General features: G+C 40.8%; 1 protein-coding gene across 1 annotated transcript in view; it reads right to left on the bottom strand.

Annotated features, from left to right (window-relative positions):
• Nucleotides 1-21,891, bottom strand: part of Ppfibp2 (PPFIA binding protein 2) — a 149,983-nt gene that overhangs the window by 106,753 nt on the left and 21,339 nt on the right. Inside the window, 1 exon segment of the mRNA XM_048788275.1 lies at nt 8,845-8,944. Within this exon segment, the coding sequence (XP_048644232.1) occupies nt 8,845-8,908 (64 nt within the window). The 5' untranslated portion in view covers nt 8,909-8,944.

The raw sequence follows: 21,891 nt of genomic DNA, 5'->3' as shown, positions 1-21,891 counted from the left end.
TTGGGGGGGGGGGGGCTACAGACCAATATCCTTGATGATTTTAGATGCAAAAATACTTAATAAAATATTAGCAAATCAACATACAAAAATCAATCAGTCTTTTTTATACCAACAATGAATCTGCTAACAAAGAAATCAGAAAAACAATACCATTCACAATAGCCTTGACAACAAAAAACACAATACCTAGGAATAAATCTAACCAAGGAGGTGAAAGACCTCTACAATGAAAACTGCAGAAAGAAATTGAAGAAGACCTCAGAAGATGGAAAGAAATCCCATGTTCATGGATAAGCAGAATTAATATTGTTAAAATGCCCGTACTACCTACCAAAAGCTATATACAGATTGAATGCAATCCCCATCAAAATACCAATGGCATTCTTCCCACAACTAGAAAAAAACTGTACTAAAATTCATTTGGAAGAATTTCAGACCCAGGGCTGGGGTTGTGGCTTCATGGTAGAGCACTCACCTAGCAGACATGAAGCACTGGGTTCAGTCCTCAGCACCACATAAAGATAAATAAATAAAGATATTATGTCCATCTACAACTAAAACATATTAAAAAAGAAAAAGAAAAAAATATATCAGACCCAGAATAGCCAAAGCAATTTCAAGCCTAAACAGCAATGCCAGAGACATCAAAATACCTGACTTCAAATTTACTACAGAGCTATATTAACAAAACTGCATGGTATTGTCAAAGAAATAGACATACAGACCAGTGGTACAGAACAGAAGACACAGAGATAAACCCATACAGTCATCTGATCCTTGACAAAGGTGCCAAAAACATATATTGAAGAAAGGCTTTTAACAAATGGTGCTGGAACAACTGGTTGTCCATATGTAGAAGAATAAAACTAGATAAAACTTATCTCTCACTCTACACAGAAATCAACTCAAAATGGATCAAAGACCTAGGAACTAGGCCAGAAATTATGCAATTCCTAAAAGAAAATGTAGGGTCAACACTCCAGCTTTTAGGCACAGGCAACAATTTCTCAATAGGACCTCTAAAGCTCAGGAAATAATGCCAAGAGTTAATAAATGGATTGGTATCAAATTAAAAAGCTTTTACACAGCAAGGGAAAGAATTAGGAACATGAAGAAAGGACCTACAGGACAGGAGAAAATCTTTGCTATCTGCTCTTCTAACAAAGGATTAATATCTAGAATACAAAAAGAACTCAAAAACTTGACACCAAAAAAACCCCAAATAACCCAATTAATACATGGACAAACAAATTAAACAGATACTTCTCAAAGGACAAAATATACATGGCCAACAAATATATGAAAAAAATATTCAACATCATTAGCAATTAGGGGAATGCAGATCAAAACTATACTCAGATTTCACCTCACATACTAGAACGGCAATAATCTAGAATACAAAAATAATAAAAACTGGAGAAGATATGGAGAAAAGGAAGACTTTTCCACTATTGGTGGGATTGTAAATTAGTACAACTACTATTGAAATCAGTATGGAGGCTCCTCAAAAGACTAGGCATGAAAATTCCATATGACCCAGATATACCACTCCTCATTATTTATCCTAAAGAATTAAAGTCATCATACTGCAGTGTTACACACATACTCGTTTTACAGCAGCACAATTTATAGGAGCCAAACTATGGAACCAGTCTAGGAGTTCATCAACAGATGAATAGACAAAGAAAATGTGGTATACATACACAATCAAGTTTTATTCAGCGTTATGGTTTCAATGTGAGATGTCCACCAAAAGCTCACATGTGAGACAATACAAGAAGATTCAGAGGAGTAATGAAAATGAAAGAGTCTTAAACCAATCAATAAATTAATCCCCTGATAGGGATTAAATGAGTGGTAACTGAAGTAGTAGAAATGTGGCTGGAGGAGTTGGGAATTGGGGGCGTGGCTTTGTGGTATATATTTTTATATGGTGAATGGAGTTTCTCTCTGCTTCATTATTGTCATGTGAGCTGCTTCCCTCTGCCACACTCTTATGCCATGTTGTTCCTGCCTCACTTGGAGCCTTGAGGAATGAAGCCAGCTGTCTATGGATGAAGACCCCAAAACCATGAGCCCTCAAGTAAAACATTCCTCTACAATAATTCGTATTGGATCTTTTAGTCACAAGTGGTGGAAAAGCTGACTAAAACATTCAGTCCTAAAGAAAAATGAAATTATGGCATTTGCAGGAAAATGGATGGAAGTAGAGACTATTATGTTAAGCAAATTAAGACATCGACAGTTAAGTGTTCTATGTTCTCTCTTGTATGCAGAAGTTAGAGAGGAAAAAGGAAAAGAAAGGTGGGGTGAATCTCCTAAATATCAAAGGTACATCAGTAGAGAAAAGGGTTCAAGGGGTGGAGGTGGAGAGAGATGGGGGAAGTGCTGGGGAGTGATATTGGCACATATAAATATGTAACAACAAAGCCCATAATTTATGCACCAATGCACTAATAAAAAATATATGGATAAAACGAAAAAATAAAAAGAGCTAGGGATGTGGCTCAGTGGTAAATGTGCCTCTTGGTTCAATCCTTAGTACCAAAAAAAGAATAAAAATAGACATATAACAAGTTTAGTAGATCTTAGATAAAATGTAATGACCAGCTTTTTTCTAACATATTTAAACCTCAGTAAAATGAACATATTCCTAGAAAAATATAACTTGCTAAGAATCAATTAAGAAGAAATTAAAACTTTGCTATCTATAACCATGAAAAAAGAAAACTTTCCAACAAGAAATAGTAGGTCCATATGGGTTTTTTTGGTTTTTGTTTGTTTGTTTTATATTTATTTTTTAGTTGTAGTTGGATACAATACCTTCATGTTATTTATTTTTATGTGGTGCTGAGGATCGAATCCAGGGCTTCGCACATGCTAGGCGAGTGCTCTACTGCTGAGCCACAACCCCAGCCCCAGGTCAGTTCCTATACCTGCAACTATAACAAGTATTTAAGGAACAAATAATTCCAGTCTTATCCAGACTCTCTCAGACAACAGAAAATGAGGCCACACTTGTATCAAAGAGTGGGAAGTGGGCAGGTAGACTCTGCCAACAAAGGAGAGAATAGCATTTGGGGTGCTGAACAGTGTGCCATTCTGCCCTCTTTACACAAGTGGCAGTCTTTGACCTCTCAGTCCCCTACATACCTATAAACTCCACTTCAACCCTCTTCTGAACAGTCATGGCAGAGCTCCCTCAAACTAAATTCTGAATGGAAATGGGCAAGTGTACATTCCACAAACATTACTAATGACTGTTCTATGTTGATCCTCCTAAGAGAAGTGATGGACAAGATGAAGGACTGTTCAGAGCAGGGACTCACCAATCAGCCATTAACAACACAACTGACATCATTTATGGGCCAAGGTGAATCATCCCAATCTTGATTAGAACTTTTTCTAATTCCACACACACACACACAAAAAAAAATTCCTTTCTTTTTATAAATCTAGACACTAATCAGGATTGGCAGAAAGGCCCAACAGGGCAACTTCTTTAACTGTCATTAAACAGATTCCTTTTAAATATTCCTCTTCAATAAAGACTAAAAAAAAATATATGGATAAAACGAAAAAATAAAAAGAGCTGTATGAGTAACCTCCTGCCACAGCAAAGAGAAATAAGTGGCCCTCTGCCCTGACCATGTGGCTCTCTGGTTCTATGCCAGGAATAGTCTGATAGAGTAGCCATTAAACCTGTTAGTTCACAAATTAACGCCTATATAAAATTAACGTTTGTGACAGATGCTCTGTGCCATCCAGAGGGATGTAATTAAGCAATATATAGTTCAATATCGACTTTCAACAGTGTAATTCAATTATCCTGTTATTTGCAGACAGAATCACAGGACTAATGAGGAGAAAGATTAGATCAAAGTTAGCATTATATGGGAAGCTATTAACAATGGTCTTTTACATTAGAAAGAAATCATTATTGACAGTGGTCCTTGGGGTTTTAATAATCATTTCTTTCCAACCTTCTGATTAGTCACGCCTAACATACACTCACTCAGAATTCAAGAATTCAAGTTTACAAGGAGTGTCATTGAATACTCCTACTTATACTTATAAGACATTTCTTCTGGAATTTACAAGAACTGATTTCTATTCTTCACACATCCCAAATCACTGGTCACCTTGAAAGGAGAGTCATCACACTGTGCCTTTGGAGGGGCATATTTGCCATTAGGACTACTTTCAGAGTATGAATGGCCCAATTATTCATAGGATAATCATCTGCATTGTTTTTTCTGTTAATTCGGGGAGGGAATAGACTTTTTGCATTAAAAGTTAACTACATAAATATTGATCTCACATGCTCAAAATGTACTATTGAAAAGAGTTTTAGAAAATGAACAGTAACCTATTATAATATAAATTAATTATAAAGGGAAATTCCTTATCATGTAGTATTATGATCATTAATACATATTATTGAAGAAATTATATCCATTTTAGTGAGAATCTTTGTTGTTGTTTTTTTCTCTATAAATAGCTACTATTGGGGGGTGGTACAGGAAGCCCACAAAAATTTCTTCTATGGAAATAAGTGAATTGTCTTTTCAAAACATGAGAGAATACAGTCCTTGGGTACTTGGGTACTCACCAGATGCAAAAGCAACTGTATTCTGGTAGTAGTAGTGGTAGTAGCATTGCCTGATGTCATTGAACCTCAAATTAATATGAGGAAGATTTAAATCTTCACAAAAAATATCACTTCTGCAGAATCTGTGATATCATAATATGTGGCAGGGTTTCAATCTTCATTCCAGCAGTGCCACCTTTTGAGTAATGGGACTCTTGTTTGGAAGGAAAATGTGTAATAAGAACAAAAACCACTCAAGCTAAAGAGATTATGACCAAGAACATGACAGCATCCTCCTCTTTATTAACTCTTTTCTCCTACAGACAGCCCCAAACATCAACATAAGACCAACCCAGGAATGAAAGGAACCTGAATGCAAATTTTAGTACTGCCATTTACCAGCACTGTGTAAAAACATACCGTGTTATATTATACCATAAGGTGATAAAAATAATATTAATACCAATATCAATAAAACATGTAATAACTTAGACCAAATGAGCACTTACTAAGTATCAGATACTATTTTAAGTGCCTTATTTGCATTATTTTAATCCTTACAATAATATAAAATAGGTACTATTATTACTACTATTTTATCCTTAAGGAAACTGAGGCCCAGAAGAATTAAATAATTTGTTAAAGATCTCACAGTCAGTAACAAGTGGTTGAGCTGGGATGCAAACCCGAACAGTTGAACTCTGTGGACTACATTAAGAACCACCAAAGTTCCTTTTTTTGGCCCAGACGGCCCAACCATTTTGAAAATGAGAATAGTATATGAATAACCTTGAGAAAAAAATGTCATCAATAAAGGCATCTAATAATTATAGTTCCTTTCATCAAGAAGAGTATAGATTGCAGGCTCTCCAGACACTAATAACTTCAAAATTTAATTATCTGTCAAATGTCTGTGTGGGCTAATTACAACACAGGATATTGTTCACAGGACCTATTAACTACTGAGTTTTCAAAAATAGTGATTTGATATTCCACAAGAATTATCCAAAGGAAGGCACAAATTGAGAAAAGAACAAAGTTCACTAAACAGCCAAATACAAGATAGATACAGAAACCAATATTGAACTCCTAACCAATGAAAAGGACATCCTATTCACAAAAGTAAATAAAATAAACATGTGACAAATATGTATTAGATAGCTATGTGTGCTACAGACAATCAAAGCACTGGAGAGATAATGGCAGATCCTATGTCCTCATAGAATTTAAATTTGTAAATTTAAATTTTTAAATCTGGTGTAGGAGGCAGACAATAAACAAAGAGACCAACATGAATGTAATAGATAAGGTGATGATAATAATATAAAAACATATAAACAGATTATGAGGTCAGAGAGTGAAGTGGGATGCTGTATTAGTCAGGGAAGACGTTCTCATATGGTGACATTTCAGCAGGAATCTGAGTGGATTTGGAGGACAGCTTTCTAGGAAATAGGACAGCAAGCACCAGGGCCCTGAGGCAGGCAGCGCAGGCGACTAAAATGAGATAAGTCAGGGGGAAGTGGAAGAGATAAAGAGATAAAGACAGCAAAGGCCAAATCACATTATGACCTTGGTGGCCATGGTAAGGATTTTAGATATTATCCTGAGATGGGAGCCAATAAGAGTTTTGGAGAGGGGAGATATGTGATTTAATTTATATTTTCAGAAATATTTAATTTATATTTCAGAAAACTATATATCAATCTTGTAGGCCCTGAGCAAGTCCAGTGGTGAATATGCAAGCCTCATACAATGAAAACCACAAAATGCAGATGGGAGACATAAGGGCTTTAATATATGAGAAGCCTACTGTATCCTTAGAGAAGGAAAACTCAACATGATAAAGATTTCCTGTCCTTCATCAGCATATCAAGAGCTAACACTTTATGGTGCTTACTATGTGCCAGGCACTTTTCTAAGCACCTTACATGGGTTAACAAACAACCCCTTAATTCGGGTACTATTATTATTCCCATTTAAATATGAGGAAACTGAGGCACAAACTATTATTATTAGCCAGTCTGAAGGTCTGATCCTCTGGCTCTTATCTCAACACAAGGAAAGGCGCCTCTGGGAGCTTCCAAATCAGACTTTCTAAAAGTGTGGCTAGGATCAGAACCAATACCTGTAGTCTACCCACCAGTATTCTTCCCTACCAATCTGCAAAGAACCAATCTTTAAAGAATGCCTTGGAATATCTTAGATTTTCTCTCTATAAAACTCTCATGCCTGTTCTAGACAGAAAAGTCCAGGGAGCCCATCCAAATGGAATCCAAGATGGAGGAGCAAGGAAATGGGAGGAGGAGGGAGCACTTTGTTTTGGAAGGTCAGTGGGTTAGGTCTCCCAGGTTCCATACAACCTACACCTAACGCCCCTCCCTCCACAACCTTCCCAGATTTTCAGTTAAAGATCCTGGGCCAAGGTAAGGCCTTTATGATCCAGTTAAAAAATCCTTTCTCAGAGAAATACAGGGGTTTGCCAGAGGCTACCTTACTTTGGGAATGCCTGCATGGATAAATTAGGAGGCAGGAAGAGGCACCAATGCCACAAAAGGCTGCCTTCTTTAGGAAGTGTCTTATTCATTCCTCCACAATTCAATATGGTCAAGATATCAGTTCTTCCCAACATGATCTATAGATTCAATGTGATTCCAATCAAACCTCATCAAGTTATGTTGTGGATATCAACAAATTGATTCTAAAGATTTTATGGAGGGTAAGGAAAAAGACCCATGCTGGCCAACACAATATCGAAGAAAAACAAAATTGAAGGACTGACATGATCTGATTTTAAGACAAACTATAAACCTATTGTAATCAATACAGTGTGATATTGGCATAAATAAAGACAAATATATCAGTGGAATAGATTATAGAGCTCAGAAATAGTTCCATATAAACACAGTCAGCTGATCTTTGCCAGAGGAACAAAGGCAATACAATGGGAAAAGGACAGTCTTCTCATTCATCCCTCATACCTCCCTCTCCCAGGGACTCACTCCTCAGCAAGGGGATTAGAAGTTCTGACCACCTCAGCCAGTCTGAAGGTCTGATCCTCTGGCTCTTATCTCAGTGCATGGAAAGGAGCCTCTGGGAGCTTCCATCAGACTTTCTAAAAGTGTGGCTAGGAAATCCACTCTCTTGGTTTCTTCTCAGTAAGTCATCAGATACCCTAACCTAGAACAACACATCCTAATCTATGGAGACTCTGAAAATCAGGACATTAGTCATGGCCTCCTAAGGGCCCATTTGTTCACAGAGAAATTAAGAGCCTGACAGAAGACAGCTAGACCATGTTACAGAGCTACCCAAAATATGATGAAGCTGTGAGACATAGACAACCTCCCTCACTCCAGGCTCCAACATCCAGAGCCCTCTGTGAGTCAGATGTATTTCTGCACTATGTAGAGAGCAAATGCCTAAACAGGGGCGGTGTCAGGTATCCTGAGCAATTCCTGGGGTCAAGCTGCATTCAGCCCCATACCTTCTTTCCTCATTTCCTCCAGCCATAGCTCACACAATGGAGAATTGAGACCCAAAGAAGCATACCCTGTCTGCAAAAAAGACCATTGGACTATATCATGCAAGGTCAGAAAGACGACCCTGAGCCTTTTGGAAAAAATTTGTTATAATCAATATAACTTTCTGGTTGCTCCCTTCAAGGAATTAATCAGTCACAATGGTCCACTGGCAATATTGTTGAATTACCCACAATTTTGCCAACTCCCTTCTAGAGAAAGTCCCCTACTGGCCAATTAAAACATTAAGACAAAATACTTGAGATGTATAAAAAGCAATATGGCTTCTTATGCAATATAGAATATTATTAGGTGAATCAGTACAAAACTGCCTCCCATCTTCTAAACACATTGGAGAACAGCAGAGAAGTGAATACTGAGTAGGTGGCAAAGTCTGCTCAATTTTGAGTTTCAGCTCAACTCTAATAAGTCATGGTATGCTCTGAAACTTTTAAAATAGAATCAATCTCATTGCACTTAAACGGTCTTGCATTTATAATCCCAACAGTGGTACACTCAGAATGTATCATAGACCCCTATGAGATATGAGAGAGTTCTCCAAGTTTGTATATTAGAAAGAAAAGAGATGGCACATACCTTTAACCTATTTTAAATTAAACCTAACAAAGGGTTTCTCTCTATGCGAAAAAAAGAAAGAAAGAAAACAAATGTAAGAAAACCTTTTCTGAGATGTGAAAAACTAAAGATCCATCATCGGGATCCCAAGTGTACCTGCAATGATCCCATCCATCTGCTCCAAGGCAGCTTCCAGGGCATGACTAGCATCAAATGCCATGACTCTTTTTGCCTGCTTAGTCTCTTCTTCCTGTTACTGAAAATTCAAATACAGAATAAAGAAAAAAGTTACAGAAGTTCCACATTACATACTTAAGACCACAAAATGCTTTAAATTCATTATCACACCATGCATTTACATTAAGAATTCCAGTAGCTGAAGTATAATTTCTGACATCTCTATGGTCTTCCCCTCCTGGCACAAGTGCTTTTTGTCTATGAATCTTTAGCACATGATCCCATTTACTTATTTTTTTTTTAAGAGAGAGCGAGAGAGATAGAAAGACAGAGAGAGAGAGAGAATTTTTTTAATATTTATTTTTTAGTTATTGGCGGACACAACATCTTTGTTTGTATGTGGTGCTGAGGATCAAACCTGGGCCGCACGCATGCCAGGCGAGCGTGCTACCGCTTGAGCCACATCCCCAGTCCCCATTTACTTCTATAATGAAAAGTCACTAGGGCTCTCCAGAATCACCAGAAGCAGCAAGACCCAATTGTTACCTCTCCATACTGATAGCTCCAAGCTCCAGAAGCACTAACCACCACTGGGGAAGGCTCCACTGTCTTACAGCTGCATTTGCCTCACACCTGCAAGGCTTTCCTTGGATGGGTATGATTCAGGTAAGAGGCCTCAGCTTCCACTTTCCCTTCTCCAAATGGGCTAGCATGTCCTGCCTAGGAAGGCCAAAGGTACAATGATATAAAGAGAACACTGTCCAGGAATACTGTGTCTGACCAATCTCAGATGCACCCTATCCGGCACTATTCAAGGTTTAGAATTTCGCCCTATTGGGGATGAGGAACATCTCCGAGGATACATGGAACAGCCACTTTCCTGAGGCTGTATTTCCCCTTTAAGAGCTTGATAAGTAATGACAGGGCCATCTCTGGACAACTCTGCTTCTTAGAGTTCAACTGTCTTCTTGCAGCCTCATCTCATTTTTCTTGTTTCCTGAGATCAGGGAAGATCTTATAACAGCATTTGTAATTCTAAGAGACTTAGCTCATGTCTGTCAACTGGAGCAGGAGTCTTTGTTTGCTCATTCAGCAAAATCCATGAGTATGCCTAATGGCATCAGAGCTCAGGAAAACAGAGATGTGGCTCTCACACATGCACAGGCCAGGAAATGGATGGTTCTGAGCATCTCTCCTAGTTTTCCCTGTGAAGTTGGACCTTTGGAGTGAAGAGAAGAAAGGGGGCTCTACATGGAAGTAGCTCTGGAGATGGTATAAATAAGGATTTCAGAACCACATGGAACCATGCTGGACTGTACCAGACAGTAGCAGTTGAGTTCATAGGCACTAGAGTTATGGCCAGAGCCCATACCTTGCTCTACCATTTACTGTGTAATCTCTGAGCCTAAATTTCCTTATCTGTAAAAGGGGATAACAAAACCTAATTCACAGGATTGAGTCATGATTAATTAATCATTAAGGCTTCATAGTGAGCACTAAGCACATTCCTTTGCACAAAATAAGTGCTCAATATTAGTTAGCTATTGTTATTCTTTGTTTTTCAAGTGACGAGATAACCTCAGGACATATTTTTGTCAAAACAGCTCACAAAGTTAGACTTTAACTAAAAGGATGTGGCCCAGGGAGAGAGAACCCTTTGGAAACTGTGGAGCTCATATATGTGTCATCTTGAACCCTGATAAGCTCAAGCCTCTGATTTGCTTGAGCCTGGCAAAGGAGGACAGCCATTCTGCACATGGAGGGGCAGGGCATTGATTCACAGGGACAAAGGCCAAGGAAGGCTCAAAAGCAATACGCATTAGGCCTCAGGACAGAACTAGTGCACAGTTAGCTTAAGAGAATGACAATGGGAGTTCCCACAGGGGGTGGGTAGTCCTACTGGCACCTCAGGTTCCTGGAAGGAGCCAGACAAGACTGAAACAAAGACCAGAAGTATTGTGAAGTGAGAAGAGCAGCTCCTGCTGCTCCAGAGTAACACAGTATGTAAATCTGGGATAGGAAAGGAAGCAAGTTGGGATGTAAGAAGAGGCTGCAGGAAAAGGAGGGGTAGCAGAAATGGCATCAGCAGATTCCCTCTTGTTCAGCCATAACATTAAAAGTTTGAAATACTTCCCTCCAAAAACGTCCCACTGCTCTTCTGAAAAAAATCCAAAATCCTTACTGTGATCTACCAAAAAGTCACTACAGAGTCTGGCCGGCCCAGCCTCACATCTTCTCCTCAGGCTTCTCAGGCTTCAGCAGCATTTTCTCCTGAGGGCTCACAATCACACCAAGAAAATGTCCTTTCTGTAAGTGGACACCTGCCATCCTCTCTGCCCTGAACTCACTCCCCAGCTCTCTGCAGGGTTAGGGCTGACTATTCTTATCCTTCAGGTCTCAACTCCAAAGTATCTTCTGAGAGAGGCCTCCCCAGATACCCCTAATCTAAAGCAGCCCTGTGAAGCACAGTAATTCCAAATTATTTTTTCTTGCTTCCACCTGAAGGCAGGGGGACCCTGTCTGCCTTATTTTCCCCTATTCTCAGTATCTAGCATGATGCCTGGCACAAGGAAGTTTATGAATAAATACTTGTGAATAAATGGATGAATCCATGCAACCAACATCTCCTAAAGTGTCCTGGGCACTGGGGGAATACTGATAAATCAGATCTTGTACCTGCTCCCGTGGACCACAGAGTCGAGCAGAGAAGACAGAAATTGAACAAATAATTATGGTACACTTTTAGGTGTGCTTTTAAATGTAGGTATGCAGTTTCCCTGAATCTTGAAGGATGAGTAGGTGTTTTCTCAGAAGATAAGGAGAATGGCATTCCAGACAGGGCAGTACATGAAAGACAGGGAAGCATGCAAGGGCAGGATGGAGCTGGCTACGGTCAAAACAGTTGACGTTAAAAAGGACCATCCAGCCACTCAAGATGAGTCAAAACCTTCCAAAGAATTCACATAAGCAGGACAAGGGCAATAAAAGAGGAGCTTGGGAACCACAATCACTCCTTTCAGGGATCTGGATACCAGTGCATAACAAATCAAGTGATCTCAGATGGAAGTACTACAAAGATTTTTAAAGAAAGATCTCATATTTCAAGAGACTGGGCCCATGGATGAGCTGTGGCTGGCCCATTTGGGGCCTCAGTATCAGGGTGAAAGTTGGGAGGGCAGTTAGGAGGTACTGCCCAAGGGCCCAAAATATGACCCCCTGCAACAGAGGAGCCTCAAAAGAACATGGGCCCTCTGCCCAGTGATGAGTTTATACTTGGCAAACAAAACTGGGTGGACTCGTGGGAGCTGGCCTGAAGTGGGGCATGAGTCAAAGTTATCCTAGTCACAATTCAGGAGCTGGGACAGTGAGATTGGGGAACCTTCTCGGAGCAGAGCTGATGAGCTCAGCTCTAGACCTGCTGGGTCTGAGGTGACAGCAGAATACCTGGATAAGAAGGAGTCCCTGCCTACCCTGGCACAGTGCTGCTATGAGGTAAGCATCAGATATGGAAGGGCTGAAGGTAGCATAGGTGTAAGGCCTCCTGCCCCCATCTGTGAACACAATCTTACTGGATCAGGGAAGCCATGATGTCACTAGCCATTCCCATTCTGGCAGCTAATAGTGGTTTTCTTCCCTACTGTCTAGGTTAGAGTTCCCATAAGCAAAGAACACATGATGGGGCAATCCCTTCCCTTAAAAAGGAGGGTTAAAGAAAAAATTGAAAAACAACAATAGTGTTGTATTCTTACAACACCACTGACACCAAACGTGTTTTTTTTTTCCTACACCAAGCAATTTCTAAATTGTCTGTAGGACTCCAACTGGTGTCCTACAATTCAATTCATTTCTTTTTTTTTTTTTTTTGAACCCAGAGCTTTGTGCATTTGAAGCAAGCACTCTACCAACTGAGGTGTATCCCCAGCCCCCTACAATTCAATTCAATTCTGACACTACTTGAAGTTAGCGTAAGATCCCACAAGTTGAGGGCTCAATCCCACAAGACTATCCTTACTCTAGATGCCAATCAGAACTCCAGGCTTCCCTTTTGACTGACCAGCTATAAATCAGGGATTCCCAAACCCCTTCCTCAGATTGAATAATTTGTTAGAACAGCTCACAGAAGTCAGGGAAACATTTTACTTATGTTTATTATAAAGAATACAACTCAGTGACAGCCAAATGGAAGAGATGTATTTGGCAAGGTGTAGGGGAATGGGGTCAGGTAGAGCTTTGGTGCCTTCTCTAGAGGTGACTCACAGCACCTTTATGGGTTCATCAACCTGAAGGTTCTCCAAACTTGTGATTTCACATGGACATTTCATTATACAGGCATGATTGATTAAGTCATTATTCATTCAATCATTGGTAATTGAACTCAATTTCCAAACCCTTTCCTCAACCCCAAGATGAAGGGTAAAGGATTAGAGCTGGGGCTGAATTTCTAACCCTCTAATCATGGATGGTTCCTCTGGGAATCAGTCCCCATCCTTTAGGAGTCATCTCATTAGCATAAACTCAGATATGGTTGAAAGGGGCTTGTATAAATAACAAAAGGTTCTTCTCTCACCCCCATGCAAGGATTTTAGGAGCTCTATGCTAGGAGCCAGGAAAAAGATCAAATATTTTATTTCTTATTATAGCACAATATCACAAGTCTCCGAGGCAAACGTGTCATGTGACAACAAATAGTGTGTTCTGCATCTTCCATGCCTGTTCCTCCCCACAAAGACACATATCTCCTCCAGGAGCTGAGTTCATTGGAAATTGGGGCTTATGTGTGCAAAGTTCCAGAGGCAATATGCCAAGAGGTCTTCTAGATGGAAGTAAGGTTCAGAAGCCAGAGGGAGCATCCAAAAGAGGCACCAATCCAAAGGGGCTAAGAAAGAGAGCCAGAAGCCACGTCAAAATCTAGAGACAAGTGAAATCAAGGTGATGTCAAAAGTTAATAGTAGGAACTTAACTCATTTTCCCTACCAATGAAAGGACAGCTGTCACAGCTATCCAAGGCCTGACAAAGAACAGATAACAGAATAATAGAGACTCTAAATAGGGGTACCAATCAGCCCAGGAAGGAGAGGAGCAGGATAAAGAAGGACATTGATCTTAACATGCTTGATACAGTGAAAGCTGTTATGTTATACAAAAGCAGTTATCATCTCTCTGAACACTTAACACAGCCCTGCATTTGTCCCTAGTGAGCAGGTGTACTTCTTATGCCAAGAAATGGGCTCATCCCTGGCCACAGATATAAGGAAAGGTATGTTGTTTAAGCAAAGGTGTGGTCCATTCACCATTCATCCCTCCCTTCATTCTCAGGCTCTATGCATGCTGTCATCTTCCTGTCTATGAGTGACTAAGGCTACAGCTCCCACTAAGATAAGACTTTACCCTCCTCTTTGCTACTGGTCAGAGAGAAAATGCCGCTCTAGCTGTAAAACCAGCCAATCAAACAGTCACGTCTTAGAGTAGCAATATGTGATGATGGATCTCATGGCCACATGAATTGCACCACATAAAGGCCAACTTAGCACCTTAAGATGATTAAGGTGCAGGACCAGTAAGGGAGTCATAATTTGCCATCCATCATCTGATATGCTCTGATGCAAACAGTGATTCATATACTATATTAACTACTTTCACATTTAGCAAAAGGAACCAAAAATAGGAATAACTGGGCAACATATGCCTGGGACAAGTAAACCTTACTGATCACAAGCTTCCATTGAGTCACAAGCTTCCATTCTACTTTCTATTTTTTTTTCTCTCAATAAAAGTGATTGGGGTTGTAATTTTTGTTTGAGTTAGGTTCACACATCCTGGGTGGAGTGATGAATAGGAGAACAAAGCTAGGAGTCCCTGACAATCCTGTATCTGGAAACAGCTGAGCCAGAGCTGGGACCTGACTCCTCAAGCAGCTGCATCCAGCAACCCTGCATCGAAGGCAAGGTGCAGGGAAAGATCCTCAATCAGGGACCCACCACAGAACTTGGCTTCATCTCATACCTTTCCCCTTCCCCAAATGGCCAACAGATGATAAAGAAGTAGCAGCATATCACAAGAAACTATAAGTCTTTCCTCCATAATTTAAAGGCCTCCCATAAACCATAGCTGTTCTTTAGTAGTTATTTTAAGAAACACCTTTTGCTATCCTTAAGCTTGGGAGATAGCCTCTAAAAGGATATAAGAACCAGGTGTGGTGGCTCACCCCTGTAATCCCAGTGACTCAGGAGGCTGAAACAGGAGGATCTCAAGTTTGAGGCCAGCCTCAGTAATTTAGCAAGGCCCTGTGCAACTTAGTGAGACCCTCTCTCAAAATAAAAATAAAAGAAAGCAGGGGCTGGGGCTCAGTGGTTAAGTGGCCCTGGGTTCAATTCCTGGTACCAGAAGTAAAAATAAATAAAAAAATATAAGAGACATATCTCTTTAGGATAATAAGAACAAGAAGTTATTTGAGTGTAAGGAAGAGGAGAAAAATGAAGGAAATTGCTGGCAATGTCTGAATCCTTAAACACATTCCATATCAACTTATAACAACCAAGAACATAGGTTGTATAGCCAGACTTGGGTTAAAATATGGGCTCTGCCACATCATTCTGTGAGTCCTCACACAACTTATTTAACTTCTCTGAATGTCAACGTGTCATCTATAAAATCAGTTAAAACAAATCTTATTGTTATAGGCAAAAGTCAAGGAGACCTCATGTAAATATATCAGATTGAACCCAAACATCTAATTTAGCTACCCACTCAAACAAGTATAGAAGAGTTTATTTTGAAAAACATAAACCACAAGGACACAGAGCATGAGAAAGGAGACATAAGGGAGATGCCAGAGTAACAGTGATACAATAAACATAAAAGGAGGGCCAGTTCTGAAGCTCAGAAAGAGGTTTCTTCAGTAAAGTGAAACTGGCAGAACTTCTGATGCACCTAAATATCTACAAGATCTGTATAATTGGTGAAGAATTGTGTGATTCAATGATAAGAAAACAAACCACACAAATAACAAAAGAACTACACAGAAACCAAGAGTATTATAATCATATCCTTATGATAAAACACCACGTACTGATCTCACTGAAACTGCATTAGCAGAATGGAATGGATGGAAACGCGCCTGTGGGTGAGAGGGAAAAACTGGATTTCTAAGCTCTTCTGAGTTGAATTCTTACCTTCTGAACTTATAAGGAAATTATAAGTCACTGGATAATGACAACTAAAAATAAATAAAGAAGGAGAACATACATTTTAAGAGATACAAATAAAAATACTAAAAGAATTTTAAGTGGCTACATCTGAGAAAGACAGTGGGGTGCATAGGTGGAGAGATAGCTACGTTAAGAAATCATTTATAATCATCAACTCCTTAAATTGTGTGGCTATGTACTAGTGATCAAATTAAAACAAATAAGGCTGGTGATATAGTTTAATGGTAGAATACTTGTCTAATCTGCCCAAGGCCCCGGATTTCATCTCTATTACTAAAATAAAATAAAATAAAACAAAACAATCAAAAACACCAGGGATAATACACATAGTGTGGCACAATATTAACATTTAATTCAGGTGTGCTCAGTTCTCCTCTTTACCTTACATTGGGCAGGTTTTTGTTAGCTACCTGCTAAGGACTTATTCAACATTATCTCACTTAATCCTCACATGCCAGTTGCATATCATCGTAAAGATATGATTATTTTCCATTATAAATGGGAAAACTAATTAGGCAACTTGCTGGAGAATGCACACTCTTCTTGTCTTTCTTCCACTTTGCTGAGACAGGAACCCACTGAAGGGCTTTGAGCACACTGTGACATGATCTAATTTACCTTTTAAAATGGTTGTTCTGACTGCTGCCTGGAAAACAGACTGCTGGAATGAAGCTGTGAACACAGGAAAGACAGGCAAAAGAAGAAAGTAGCTTGGACCAAAATGATCATAAGAGATGTTCTAATACTGATCTATTGGAGGGAAAAGCCAGCAAGATTCACTGATAGGTTGAACACAGACATGTGAGACAGAAGTTGAGCACGACCTCAAAGTTTTTGGCCTGAGTCCCTGAGAGATCAAGAGTGACAAGGGAGCATGTCAGGGTAAAATAGCACATTGGTTTCAAAATGCCCAACATAGGATGCCTAAGAACACCTAGAAAAGATACCCTGAATGCCATTTGGAAATATATTCTGAGGCTCGAAAAGAAGTCTGTGCTGGAGATATAAATTTGGGAGCCATCTGAATAAAGAAGGTATTTAAAGCAATTTCATGAAGTGACTTAAAAAGTATATAAATTAAAAAAGAAGAATGCCTAGGACTCTCTGGAACATCCAGTACACAGCTATCAGGAAGAAGAGGATCTTATTTACCAAGGAGACTGAAGAGGAAAGCAAAGAAAAGTGAAAGATGCCAGAGCCAAATGAAGGGTTCCAGACAGAGATGCAGTTATGGGTGCTGCTGCTGCTGAGTAAGACAGCAGAACAGCTCTCTAGACTCCTGCTTGTGGTGGCCTCACTGGCTCCCACAGCCTCACCTGTCTCTGTATTACCTCAATCCAGAGGACTGCAATAGCCACCTAATTGGTGGCCTCCCTCCAAGCAGCCTTCTCCACTCAACCTGTACTCAGACCCATACATCTCGGTGGTCCTCAAACTTCAGTTGTTTGGGGAGGGAAAGAGGAAATACTGGAGAACGATAATGGTCAAATTATACTGTTATATTGTGTGCGTGAATATGTAACAAAAAAATCCCACCATTATGTACAATTATAATGCACTTATTTAGGAAAAAAATGAACTGGGAAAATAAAACAACCTATTTATCGTATCACTAGGAGACCTAATGAAGCACAGATAAGTAGAAGAGAGCCTGGCCTTCATAGTTCACTGAACTCTTCAAGTAATTCTGACACCAATAAAAGTTGAGCCCTGCACCAAGCACTCTTCTGCTTAGAAATATCATGGCTGGCCACCAGTCAGAGTTGAATTTATGGATTTTCATCATTTGGTTACAAATTTAGCTTCTATTATCTCTTGGCAGTATTCTCCTCATCCCAACCAAATGCTTTGTCATTAATGAACTGACCCTAATTGTTAGTTAACTGGCTCTCCGGTTTTATGTCCATGCCAGCAGCTTTCTCTGCTAAACTCCCATCTTTCCATTAAGCCAATTCATCCAGGAAACCAAGCTCTATCTTGCCCACCTAAATGTGATCTCCTGTCTCTTTCATCCTGCAGGAAAGAGATGATGGCAACTGTGCACAGCCACCTCCCCTGTAGCCCTGCTAGGTTCCAAGATCTCTGTAAGTCCTAAATAAATGTTTATAGATTTATTGATAAACTGATTTATTGTCAGTTTGAACTAAATACTGGCAGATAGACAGTGGGGGCTGGAAGGAGGTGGCAACAGGTCTCCCTTACACCTCCTTCACTCACCAACAGATCGCCTCCCCCAAACACTCCCCAACCCATCTTAGTGATGCCAATATGGTCACCAAATCAGAAACCTGGGATCCCTGAGTCTCCCCTTTCATTACCCATACACAGTGGGTCACCAAGTCTAGTAAAGTCTCCTTCCTCATCCCCTCTCAGATGTGTCCCCTCTTTCTCACCTGCCCTGCAGTCATTTCTCATCATAATGACTACTATGACTTTCTAACTGGCCTTTTTGCCTCCAGCTGTACTTCACACCCCACTCATGCTAGTCCCTGCTGCCAGGAGAATGGGTCTATTTCATGAATCTCACCAAGGTTTTCACAACACTTCACAATCTTCTTGTCATCCAGGACTCAGAGTCAGAGGCCTAGGTATCTACAGAGGAAGGTAAGGAGCCATGGGCTGGTGATGAGTGTGGCTCTGTAGTTAGACCACATTTAAACCACATCCTGCCCTTGACCACCTGTGCCCTTGACAAGTTCCTTAACATAAATGAGCCTCATTTTCCCTACTTGTAATGTGCAAGGAAAAGCATATACATTGTGGGATTGTAGCGATTCAAACCTGGAGTGGGGGATCATAGCCACAGCGGGAATGATTCTCCTGGCTGTATCTGGCTCCACCCTGAGCAATAGCCAAGCTACTGTTACCAGCCTGACCCTGCTTTCAGGACTTCCTCAGTAGATAATGTTTGAGTCCAAGACCCTCCTTCCCCCTGCTCAACTCCCATTCCTCTTTTGAGGCTCAATTATCCTCTCCAGGGACTCTCTCCCATCTCCACAACAGACTACTCCAGAGCACCAGCCATATAATGCATGAGACTCCTTTGTCTCAGTGGTGAGATCCTCAAGGGCAGGGCCAGGTCTCTGACCCCAGAGTTCAGCTCATCTATGCTAAACCAGTGAACAGAATCAACAATGCCTGTGGGAGGCAGCTGGAGGCTCCTGGGGCAAAATTCTCTTCATCTATAAGCCTGTGAAGTAAGTCATCTGCTTCTAAAATACAGTGATGGAATGGGTGTAGGATAGACAGTCCCACTCCAAAGGGGAGAAATGGAAGGAATAAAAGTCCCAGGTCTGCACTGGAGAGGATCAGCTCAAGTCATCCACATTCTACCAGGGGCCAAAGTCTAAATCAAGGGCCCTTTTAAAAAAAAAATAAGTAAAGGTATTGTGTCCAACTACAACTAAAAAATAAATATTAAAAAATGTATTTTGGCATGTTAAAAAAATTAATTAATTAATTAATTAATTAAGGGCCCTGAGGCCTGAACAATATTTAGCACGATCCAGAAGTCATGTCCAGTCATCCCAGAAACGGCTTGACAGAAAGGAGAAGTACGCACACTGGGCCTGAGAAGAAAGCCACTCAGAGCAAGGCAGAGCCACTGACTTTGTGTCATGACCCAAAGACAAGGCCACAGTTTTACCTTTCCTTGAGAACAGAGGGAGCCGGGCCCAGTGAGATATTCTGCCATGACTGAAAAGTCAAGGCAGGTCAGAGAGATGCTGTACAATCAGAATTAAGAGGAGAAATTTTGATTTCTTTTGTCAGTGAATAACAGTAGCTTAATTAGGCTAAGAAAAGCTGAACAGGATAAAATTAAAGAATGCCAAAAAAAATTGAAGGTGAACAAGCTTGTTTCACCTAATCACAGTATCAGTAACTCCTAATAACAAACTGGCTTAAGGCTTTATAATATCAAAATACATTTTTCACATACACAGCTTCATATTCCCACTTAAATATCCCACATCAGGCTGGTCTGATTAGTACGTCAGTTAACCAAAGTGAGGAGGCTGAGATCTGTCAGAATTGCTGAAAGAGCCATAAACCTGGGTGCAGGCTGGCAGTGCAAGGTAGTGTCAGGGTCTAAAGAAGTATTTCTTGTTTAGCATCTTTTTCCTGCTGTACCAGGTTAGTGAGTTGTATGAACTGGGCATTACCAGCCACTCCCTACTGGGGGAGATCCAAGAGATCCCTAAGAATATTTGTGCTATAGTCCAGCTCTACCAAACACGCTGGAAAGATTCCTTTTGCTTTCTGGATCTTGCATTTAAAACCCAGCCCGACTTTGATCACATGTCCCTGCCCCACCACCAGCCTCCTTTGGCACAGCCCAACCCAGATGCTTCCACTTAAACACTTAGCCAAATGCTCAAGCCCTTCTCACCAAACCACAGCCCTTTAAACAAGGTTCCACGGTACTGAACAGCTTTTTCAACAACACATAGCAACAGCAGGGCAATCAGTCACAAAGCTGAACAGCCTCCTCTAAAGACCACAAAGAAACACAAGTCACTGGGACCTCACCTCCAGGTGCCAAGAGGCCAAACTTCCAGTCTCACTATCCCATAGTCTCAGGAACAGGAGCAGTATCTCCCTCCTACCTGAAATGGCAAGCTACTTAAGAGAAACACCACCCCAAAGCCATGAGCATGAGATGCTGACAGCCAAGCTCAGCCCAAAAGGAGGAGCAGGGTCTGGCCAGGAAGTGGGCGAGTGTGAGCTTCTGACGGCTCACACCAACAACACATCTGACCTCAGGGCTAGAGGAACAGTGAGAAGCTGACATTGTTTTCTTCCAGTGTCCCTGCTTAATACTTTGAAATGTCTGCTTAACCTTCCTCTTGTTTGTGCCTATTTCTGCTTTTGATATTCTATCCTGCCCCCATTCCCCAAACTGGTTCTTTTCTTCAACTCAAGGGCTAACTGTAGCAAAGAGGACACAACAATCCATATGGCCAAGGCCACGGGCCTTCCCCCAGGATGGTCTGAGCAGATCTCAGAAGACATATAATGCAAGTACTCCAAAAGGAAAGGGACTTGGAGTGTGTATGTGGGAAGGTGGGAAGTGGCAAGGCCAGGATGTGTGCCTTTGGAAAGAGTGAGATGGGGAGCCAGGCAGTGTCCAGGGAACAGAATATCACCAAGGCCCCCATCAGTCTGCCCTCTCATACTGTGGACAAGTTTATCTGCATGTGTCCTCACCAGAGCAGGACCCACTATAGCCACTTAGAGAACTTGAGATGGAAGGTTCTTTTCCTTCTGTAGGCCTTAGAAAGAGTGCATCTGAGAAGTAAATGTAAATGAGAGTGTGACTCCAAGGCTGAGACGTAAAGGACCAGGACAGAACCAACAACCCACTTGCTTCGAGAGCTAGCTACCTGTTCCCTAGCTACATGGCTCTTCACAATGCATCAAAATGATGGCAAATTACCTCATGACTAGACAACTTCTACCTGCCTGTAAACACTACCTGCTCTGAAAGTTTATAGCAAGTTTCTTGCCTCCTACAAGAGGCAACAGTCCGGCCAGGCATTGTGGTGCCCACTAGTAATCCCAGTGACTCAGGAGCCTGAGGCAGAAGGATCCCAACCTCAGCAGTTTAGTAAGACTCTAAGCAACTTAGCAAGAACCTGTCTCAAAATTTTAAAAAATTTAAAAGAAGAAGAAGAAGAAGAAGAGGAGGAGGAGGAGGAGGAGGAGGAGGAGGAGGAGGAGGAGGAGGAGGAAGAGGAGGAAGAAGGAAGGAAGGAAGGAAGGAAGGAAGGAAGGAAGGAAGGGAAGGGAAAGGGCTGGGGAATGATGGCTGCAGAAG

The sequence above is a fragment of the Marmota marmota genome, unplaced genomic scaffold, assembly GCF_001458135.2.
Source record: "Marmota marmota marmota unplaced genomic scaffold, marMar, whole genome shotgun sequence".
Classification (NCBI taxonomy): domain Eukaryota; kingdom Metazoa; phylum Chordata; class Mammalia; order Rodentia; family Sciuridae; genus Marmota; species Marmota marmota.
Note: the sequence above shows the minus strand (reverse complement) of the source record. Positions and strands in the feature narration are given on the sequence as shown.